At 39.8% G+C, this 10,028-nt stretch overlaps 2 protein-coding genes across 2 annotated transcripts in view; one reads left to right on the top strand and one right to left on the bottom strand.

The window, feature by feature from the left end:
• Positions 1 to 1,272: 1,272 nt before the first annotated feature.
• sigmar1 (sigma non-opioid intracellular receptor 1) lies at positions 1,273 to 6,404 on the bottom strand. The gene is made up of 5 exons (XM_037753037.1): positions 6,114 to 6,404; positions 5,931 to 5,982; positions 3,974 to 4,122; positions 3,519 to 3,611; positions 1,273 to 3,341 (listed from the first exon to the last, which is right to left on the bottom strand). The coding sequence occupies exons 1-5, from the start codon at positions 6,256 to 6,258 to the stop codon at positions 3,112 to 3,114; spliced, it is 669 nt and encodes a 222-aa protein (XP_037608965.1). The 5' UTR covers positions 6,259 to 6,404; the 3' UTR covers positions 1,273 to 3,111.
• Positions 6,405 to 8,209: 1,805 nt separating this feature from the next.
• galt (galactose-1-phosphate uridylyltransferase) overlaps positions 8,210 to 10,028 on the top strand; it is a 37,324-nt gene continuing 35,505 nt past the window's right edge. The window contains exons 1-2 of the mRNA XM_037753554.1: positions 8,210 to 8,532; positions 9,858 to 10,027. Of these exons, the coding sequence (XP_037609482.1) occupies positions 8,496 to 8,532; positions 9,858 to 10,027 (207 nt within the window). The 5' untranslated portion in view covers positions 8,210 to 8,495. The remainder of the gene's footprint in view (positions 8,533 to 9,857; position 10,028) is intronic.

The raw sequence follows: 10,028 nt of genomic DNA, 5'->3' as shown, positions 1-10,028 counted from the left end.
ACATGAACAGATAAATAGCATTGTTGTTGTTGTGATGTTTCAGTTTTTTAGTTCCTTTTACTCACACACATTGTAATCAGTTGAAACATTAAACTTCAGCCTCATTTAGCTACACATACTTTGTAAAAAAAATATTTCTATCCAGGGATGTGATACTGAATATGTCCACTGGACAGCAGGGAAGAGCTTTGCTGTGAGTAAATTGAAGCTATGTAATAAAGAAAGTCCCAGTGGTTTGCCTTTATCCTTTTCATAATAAAAGACACCTATTTATGCAAGCTTAATTGCATGAAGATATGTGGTTTTGTGTTTGTTAATGCACAGACTGTCTTTCTGCTAGTGTAACTGCATCTTGTTTTTTATTTCTTTTTGTTTGTATCCATCTTTTGTAATATTTTCTACTTGCGTCCTTCACTCCCCCGTGTTTGTGTGTGTGTTCACCCCTTTAGGACATCTACTTGCACAGCCCCAACGTGCGGTGGGGGGGGACATCGAGATCGCTCTGGAGGACGCAAAACGATTAGTCAAAGAGGCCGTCATCTATCCCATTAAGGTGCGGCCGCTGCCCGAGCACGCTGGTATTTCAGCACCGGTCGCCCAGCTTCGATTCTGAATACATCTCCTTTAAAGGGCTTAAAGAGAAGGAGGGCAGCGGGGTCAGGCCAGTCTGTTACGCTGACATTAAATCTATATCTGGGATAATATGGTAACACACACACATACACAGATTGATAGATAGGCAGGGAGGAAAGGTGGATATACAGTATAGCGTAACACACACACAGGATACACAAGCAGTATGCACATGTGCTATGACATGTAGAACATGTACAAAAACATGCATATTCCCATACTCTCAACTCACACACAAGCAAACATACACCCACATGAAATACACACGCTTCTATCATCATCACCTAGACCTCTCTCGTGGATATGACGACAACAGATCAGGTTGTCTGCATCCTCTTGACATTTACAGACGGAGATGAGGACTGATGTGTCTATCACCGTCTATTCACGCCGCATCCCTCCACCTACCCACCCTTCCCTAACCTCATCTCTATTTTTATTAACTCTCTGGAGTATATAAGGTCAGTTTTGTGATTTCACTCAGCTTGTGTTTACTACGCAAAATTACCCGATGTTTATTTTTGTTTTGTTTTGCAAAGGCAAAAGGCACCTGTGATGGATCACTCAGTACGGTTGAGTTCTTCGAGATCGATCTTATTTTGATGTACATGTATTAAAAAGTGATAAACCACGCTTGTATCATTTCCCTCCAAAAACATTTATTTCTTCAGGCAATCTCAGTTTTTATCTTTACCTTACAGTAAATTGCACATCCGCTCATCAACATTTAAGGTACAGCGATAATGTTTTTTTTGTTTTGCCATCCATCCATCCATCCATGAGACCACGCTGCTACTGATGCTGCTACTCAAATAACTTCAGTTACACTCCCACAGAAACCCTATATGGTCCGTCATGGCTTCAGGCATCAGTCTGAAAATAAGGCTGTTTCATCTGAAAAGGTGCAAACTGGGAGGTGGTGGACTCAGCAGCAGTGATTTGCTTGTACAGTACAATTCCAAGTGAAGTAAATAATTATTTCCAAACGGCTTTGATTTCCTGCCATTTTTTTTCTCTGCGTTATATGATGATGAGTTGTAGTGAGTTGTAGAGGACGAGGCCTGTGGATACAGTTTTGTTTTTGCCCTGTTGGGCTAGTGCAAAGTTCCAGACAATGAACGGTGGCTGTAGCCAAGTAGTCTCACTTGATCAGAGCACAATATTATTCAAGTTTATCTCTACAGTTATGTTTTCAAAATGATTGTGCCAACTCTATTGAAGCTCATAAAATGCTGAAATATTTCAGATTTTTGAATCACCTTTTACAATCCATCTTATTAAATTAATGAATGAAACCTGTACAATTACAGTATAACACGGCGGAGGTCTTAAGTACAGAAAAATAGCATTTTTTTCTCTCCATTTTCTAAGCTAAATAGGAATTGCACAAACATTTTAAAAGGGCTCCCAAGTTTCTCCAAAGAAGTATCCGTTAGTGTTTAACAGCACCATACATTGTGTTCAATTTATGGTGTAAATTGTCTGCTTTTCAGTTTGAAAAGAAATACTGTCATTGAATTTAATGGATAACCCTCAACATTTTGAGAGAGAAAATATTGAACGCTAATACATTAAGCCTAAAAAAGTTGGGATTGTGAGACGAAAGGGACATAACGCACACACATCCAGGCAGTTTTCTCCACCATATCCCCTCGGGTTTTCAACATTTTCAAAAAAATATATATTAGTATAAACAGATTATCGATTGTGAATGAGGAAATGGGAGCCAAATGTCAAGAGAGGTTTTGATCTTTGGAGCAAAAGTACTTCTTGACATTGATTTCTGTGATTGGCTTGAGAAGTTAGATCTTCATACAGACCCTCATTTACTGAGAATCCACATGCATATAAACATGAAATGGGTATTTACTAAGAAAATAGTGTGCTTTGGCTTTGCATAATATATGTTTGTGTTTGTTTTACAAGCCAAATTAAGCATTGCATATTTGATTTTAAAGTGATTCCTTGGTCCCCAAATTTGTTGTCAACAACCTTTTCTTTATAAATCACCACTTCAACATTTTATAATCCAAACTTATTTTTTAAAGTGATTGGTTACTAAAGAGTTGATGTAAGAATCTCAGATTTGGCAAACAACTTGTGAAAAGGGTTTTTGGGGCTCCATTCTTTAAGCCAGATCTTTAAAATCCTACTGGAGACCTCACTGACTATGTAGGCAGTTGAATGCTTATTGTGTCCAGTAAGATGCTGAGTATCACTGAGGGACTTTTGATGTCACAGGGTAAGGGGAAAGGGCCTCAAACACTTAATTTTGGATAGCTTTAATGAGGGGTAAGAACTTGAATGTAGTACAGTGCTGAAAATTTGGATTGTCTATAATTCCTGGTAAAAATATATGATCTAGCACAGATTTTTTCCCCATGCTAGATGTTAGTGGTCAGGGGTAAAATGGTGTGATGACAAGGCGAACCTTTGATGTTACTGTTCCTGTGCGGGCGTCCAAGCCTCGACCGCACCTCAGAAAACTCCGGCTTCTGCAAGTACTGTACCAGCCTCGAGCAGCATACCCTTGACATAGACACGCACGGTGTAGAACATCGTGAGGAAGTCCTGGGTGCTGAACAGCGTGTCCGCCAGAGCGAATCCCAGAGTTGAGGGGATGAAACCTCGGCCGTACTCCACCATCCACGTCCCGGTGCTCCACTGGACCGACGTGGCCTCGCCTACGCTGTGTACGATGGTGTCGCCTGTGGAGGAAAAAGATTTTGGAAGCAAGGGAAGAGAGAGAAGCGAAAGAGAAACAAACAAAACGCTACCTATTTCTCAATCAAATACAGAACTTTTACACCATTCATTTAAGGATAGACATAAAACCATTCATATAAAAACCTAAAATTGCAGATTAAAATGAGTAATGGTGTTACCAGGGTAGTATGTTTCGCTCTTGGTTGTCCCCTCCTTCCACTGTCTGAAGGTGCCGGATATGATGGTGTCAGAAATCTCGGCCCAGTAACGACCTGACGAAAGAAGAGAGCAGACTTGGAGTCGAACTTCTATTGGATGCTTTTTCTTTAAACATATCACTTCTGTTTGCCTCTTATAAAAGGCAAGAGTGCAGGCATGTATTGTATATACTGTACGAGTATAAAGATGTCAAAAGTAAAGTTTTGTGTGGTCCTCTTCAATATAATTACAGTTTTGCCTAGTAGAGTTAATCATAAAATTGTTTTATTTTGATTATTCTTTTCATTAAGAAACCCATTTTAATTCAGTATGATGATGACAAATTTCAACAACTCAAATATTATCACTGTTTGAAGTGATCTTTTTCCCATGGCATGACAAACGGACAGACTTCCAAACCCCTTCATTTCCTCACCTGAGTGTCCTCCTGTGTCCACTGCAGTACCAAACAGCAGCAGGTACTCCGTGAGCGAGGCGTGGAGTAGACACATGGAGCCCATCCAACCTCCGGCGTTCACAAACACCCACTGCAGGTCCTCGTCTGGCAGGATGTGGCCAGGATACCTAGTTCAGTTACACTTTATTAGCTGTTTTTTAAAACACACAACACAACCTAAAACCCTCATTTAGTGACTTCAATAACACATATTCACATCAGAAAGGTTGCTGAAAAACTGCCTATGGAAGAGTGATGAATGATTATTGTGAAATTGTGATGGGCAGTATTCACTATTCTCTGGCTAAATCATTACTTGGTTCATTGAGAAAAAAAAAAAAAAGGAAAATAAATCATTAGACGCAGCCTTGTCTGCAAGGCAGAAGAGGTAACGAAGTTTTGTTGGATTGAAACAGGCTCAGCTCTGCAACACACCATGTGGCTTTAAGCACATTAAACATAACAGCATCTAATGATGAAAGTTAAGTGACTGAATATGGGTCAATCACGAATTTGATAACTGCTTCAATCAGGGTCTAAAATTAAGTGTTTTCTTCACGTGCCACTGTGGCAGGTCACTGAACATATCTTCTAGCCACACAATTGTTTTGTCTGCAACTTCTGAAGTCTATGTAGCTTTAGAAACGTAAACACTAGGGCTGTGTATTGGCAAGAATCTGGCGATAAGATACGTATCACAATACAGGGGTTACGATGCAATATATTGCGCTGTATTTGCGATACTGTAAGTAAGGCAATATATTGCGATTTTTTAAAAATGTAATTTTAGGAAAACTATCATAGTATAAATAACACTGCTATATGCATAAAATCTGAGCATAAAAAAGTTAACTTTTTTTATGTAATCAAAATAGTAGGATCTGCATTTGCATATCTTTGCAATTAAAGTAAAGTATTTCCTGAGTTAATCTTTGCATGTAAACTATTAATTAGAATTCAATAGAGAGTTTTTGAGAATTAATACAGTATCACAAAACACAATATTGCAATACTCAATATTTTCGTCCACCCCTAGTAAATACTGAGTCAGTGGTAACAGACAGTAGAAATATGGATCATGTAACCTTAATCCCTGACTATTTTTAATTTAGAAATTACTTTTTAAAACTAATATTTCTTAATATAAGGAAAACCTATCTGCCATGGTGGCAGGTGACCTGAAAGTTTTCCCTGCCACAGCCAACATTTACCCTGTATTTGGCAGGTGGCAGGTGGCAGATGGCAGGTGGCAGGTGATCATTTCATTCCCTGGCTTCAACACTTAAAGGTCCCATATCGTGCTCATTTTCAGGTTCATACTTGTATTTTGTGTTTCTACTAGAACATGTTTACATGCTGTAATGTTTAAAAAAAACTTTATTTTCCTCATACTGTCAGCCTGAATATACCTGTATTTACTCTCTGTCTGAAACGCTCCGTTTTAGCGCATTTTGACAGAATTGCGTTGCTAGGCAACAGCTTGGGTCCATGCGTACTTCCTGTCAGCTGATGACATTCACATACACTGCAACCAGGAAATAAACTGGGACACATTTAGAATGTTTACGTTTGAAATTGTGTCAAGGGTCTAAATATTGTATATTTTAGTGACATCACAAATGGAGAGAAATCCTTACGGCTTGTTTCAAATGCAGAGTTTCTGAATACGGGCTGTGTGTATTTCCCTGTGGATTGAGCGTTTCGATACTTTCACAGTATTTATAAAGGCCTGCTTTATAATAAAAAAAACATGAAAATCTCACTTTTTTTTATAATATGGGACCTTTAACTTAAAAACAACCACACATTTGCTGGTTGTAGCTCTTCAATAAAAGAAATCTACACAATAAATGTTTATTAGTTGCAGCTATGAGTGCTTACATGCCACTAAATGTCTGCATATATATTTCTGATGCATTATAATGGAAGTGTTTACCTCTTCCTGAGCTCCACCACCACTTTGGAGAAGGCCTGCTCATGGTCCTGTCCTGAGTATGGAGACATGTACAGCACATGGGAGGAGGACTACTTGGGCTATCTCACTTTAAACTGCATTTGATTGAACTGCAGGTTGGTCTTGAGTTGATTTACTTATAAAACTGCTCATTACCAAACTCACCTGCGTACTGTTTGGCCAATCTGGCGACGTCTTCCTTGTTGAAAACGTACTGTTTGGTGGCCATCCAGTGCCGCAGCAGCAGCACGGCCAGGACGGTGACTGCGGCGAACAGGAACAGTTTTAAACACGTTTTGACTACAGACATGGTGGAAACACAACGACACAGACAAGAAACACAGCAGCAGGTTTGACTACACGTGTACACAGAAGGCAGACAGGTTCACGCCATCGGGAAGAGGAGCAGGAGTCCAATAGTGATGTGTCGGTGACGAACGAGTCGGTTCTTTGAGCCGGCTTTTTTAAGTGAACGATAATGGTACGTGTCCACGCTCCCCATTCATTGGCTGTTTTCGAAACCGCATACTATACTGGTAGTACGTACTGATTTGGCCAAAATGTAGTATGTAGTATGCAGTATGCGAACAAAAGCAAAATCTCCAGTATGCCAAAAATACCTGGATGACGTACTGATTTGGAAAAATTCTCCAGTATGCATCAGACCAGTCTACCTCGCCTACTGTATCCCACAATGCAATGCGCTGCGACGGTCACTTTTTGGAAATTTTTGTAATGGCGGAAATGACGGACGTCAACATCCCGGTGACAGCGGTGGACAGGGAGGAATATAAATGTAAAAATAGCATATTATTTTTCTAATTTAATGTAAGGACAGCAATTCATAAGTGCTACTGTCTATCTGTAACGAACGTAATCTGTCCTACTAACATTAACTTTACCCATAGCAAAGCCGTAACTTTTAAGTTTTTTTTAAGCTTTCCAAAACTGGAAGCCCGCGAAACTTGGCCTCGCGTACTACAAAATAAACCGATTTACGTTCCATACTGCATACTACTGAGGATGCGCAGTATGCAGTATGTACTGCATACTGCATACTGCGCTCCTCAGTAGTATGCAGTATGCAGTATGTACTGCATACTGCATACTGCGCTCCTCAGTAGTATGCAGTATGCGGTTTCGAAAACAGCCATAGTCTATGTAAGCAGCCGCGCAATGCATTCTGGTAGCGTGGCGTCGCGATTCGAGAAACGGAGCGTCACGACGCCCGCTCCTCATTTGCATAAAGTTGAGGGCTAGTCTACTTTATGCAAATCACGGGGCGTCCGACGCGAGTCGCCGCCTCTCTAAACTCCTGAGAATCTTTTAAATTAAACGTTGTTGATCCAAAATAAAGACAGATTCAGCAACTGCACGGCTTATTTCTCGCCTCAGATGTTTTCAGAAACACATTTCGGGTGAACTATTTTCGTGAAATAAGATAAAGTTTCCAAACAAACCATATTGGTCTGATTTGAAATCCGCCCACAAGGGAAAGCGTTTGTCCAATCAGGTGCAGCCAGAAGTATTTGAAATAAAGGAAACGTCAACGCCGAGTATTGGTCAATTATCTATCGGGTCACAGCCTAGCGTCACGCCCACCAAGCGTTCAATGCTGGGAAGCATCGCGTCCCCTCGCGATAAAAAACGCCCCTGTGAACACGTACCATTAGAGCCGGCTTACGTCCGGCAAATTCAAGGCAGATTGATAGGATGATCTTCTTCGCGCCATGGGCACTCCATGCACTGACTGTCACTGAATGTTGTGTTAATGATGTCTGTGAGACGGTGCGGTGCGCGAATAGCAGACAAGATGAGTGACAGTCGGAAACGAAACAGCATGTAAAATTATGGTATTCTGTAAATTATAAGGTTTAGTATAATTATATTGAATAATTTAAGTGATATATGTGCACACATACTAATCATAGGTCAAAAAAAAAGAAGCTAAATTTGGCTGAATTATAAAAATGCAGAAGTGGTAAAATGAAGAGCCGTTTGGGAGCCGAAAGAGCCGGCTCTTCTTTGGTGAGTTGAGCCAAATGATCTGGCTCACTAAAAGGAGCCGAAATTCCCACCACTAGAGTCCAAAGGAACAGCTTCTTCCTGGTCAGGTGAGAGCGCGAAGTGGCTGCTCAGCCAATCAGAGGACGCGTCAGTCGCGTAGCCGTGGGCAACGTCAGGGTTGCCAGCATATTGTTAAAACCCCCTATAGGTCGTTTTTATTTAATTCGCATACTTATACAAAACAAGTTATCCACAAATATATTAAGAGGGTGTATTGAATACAAACATCTATTATTCATGTTTATTATTATTTGTTCGTTTTAACCCTTAGCTTTTTTTGCTTTTTAGAGGCTTGTCATCACACGTGATTTGTTCCAAAAGGCACGTTTTTTTCGCTTGTCAAAAAGAAAACAGGAAGTATACCGAGGAGGAGTTTTGTTGACAGGTGACAGGAGCTATAGTTGTTCACTATTAAAGCAAAGTTCAGAAGAAGTTAAGTGATTAAACACCAGAGAGGTGACAGTTCCTCAAACAGCAGACATGAGTGGCAAACAAGAAGTCAGTTTTGATCCAAAAGGTAAGGAGCTTGAGGTGATATTGTCAGCTTACTGTACTCATGTTGTACTCAATGTGCCCCTCTACTGTATCACGTGTGCAATCTTGCAACCAATTATTACAAGATGCATCAAACCAAAGTGAATTGTATACAAGCCGAATTTACTGGTAGGTCCTAGTCATTTATAAAATGTCTTTAGATATATTCTACCCGGAAGTTGTTTTTTCTGATACTATAGGAAGTATTAAATTAACATATTTTTCATTGGAGTTCGGTCTTATTCTTTTTTTTGTAAACAGAGTTTATTTCTGAATTTTGTTAATACAACTCTGACAATCCATTGCACAAACATGTTTGGACTGGTAGATATCCCACCCACCTCCCACCCATGACAATACCCAGAGGGCACTCAAAAAAACAAGTGTACAAAATAAATATAAATAAATAGATAAATAAATAAATAAAATAAAATAACAGTTATTTTTTTTTTTACAAATAAATATAATTACACTACAGATCACTTGTATCGATATTGTCAGCTTACTGTACTCATGTTGTACTCAATGTGCCCCTCTACTGTATAACTCTTGCAATCATGCAATCAATGTGGACCAATTATTACAAGATGCATCAAACCAAAGTGAATTGTATACAAGCCGAATTTACTGGAAGGTCTTAGTCATTTATAAAATGTCTTTAGATATATTCTACCCGAAAGCTGTTTTTTTCTGATACTAGAGCAAGCATTAAATTAACATATTTTTCATTGGAGTTCGGTCTTATTTAATTTCCATGTAAAAGAGAATGTTGTATGTTAATGTCAAACCACTCATTCCAGTCAGGCATGTCCTCCTGCATTGACAGAGTGCTTAGTATTACTTTACAGTACACACAGCCAGCTGTGTAGTCTCATGACTTGAGTTCCTGCTGCTTTTACTATACAGTCATCCCTATAATCCACATATGTACCTTAATGATCTGTGCCTGAATTCTTTTGGATGTGTTTCAGAGTTTGCTGTGTTGTTTATGCGTAATAACTAGAACACTACACATTTCTTTTACACTTTATTGACTAAACTGATTTATTATTTCAAAAAAGGACCAATTAATTGCTAATGAAAATAATTATTAGATGTTGCCATGCTTGGCAGAGTTCAACAAGACACATCAGCAATTTCCTCTATAGTTGCTAACACTACATGTCAAGAGGATAAAATGAACTATGAGTGATTAGTGTATCAGGTTGACTTCACATGCACATGATTAGATCCCACTGTTGGTCACTTTTTGGCTCTTGAGTGAACCCTCTCTCTCTCTCTCTCTCTCATGTCTCCAAAACCCCTCAGAGCACCAGCACCTGCGTTATAACCCTCTGCGGGACACTTGGGTCCTGGTGTCGGCCCACCGCATGAAGAGACCCTGGGCAGGTCAGGTAGAGAAACCTCCTGAGGAACACATCCCCAGACATGACCCCCGCAACCCACTCTGTCCCGGGAACACACGTGCAAATGGAGAGG

Source organism: Sebastes umbrosus, chromosome 19, assembly GCF_015220745.1.
Source record: "Sebastes umbrosus isolate fSebUmb1 chromosome 19, fSebUmb1.pri, whole genome shotgun sequence".
Classification (NCBI taxonomy): Eukaryota; Metazoa; Chordata; class Actinopteri; order Perciformes; family Sebastidae; genus Sebastes; species Sebastes umbrosus.
The sequence above is the reverse complement of the archived record's forward strand: the minus strand, read 5'-3'. Positions and strand labels throughout refer to the sequence as shown.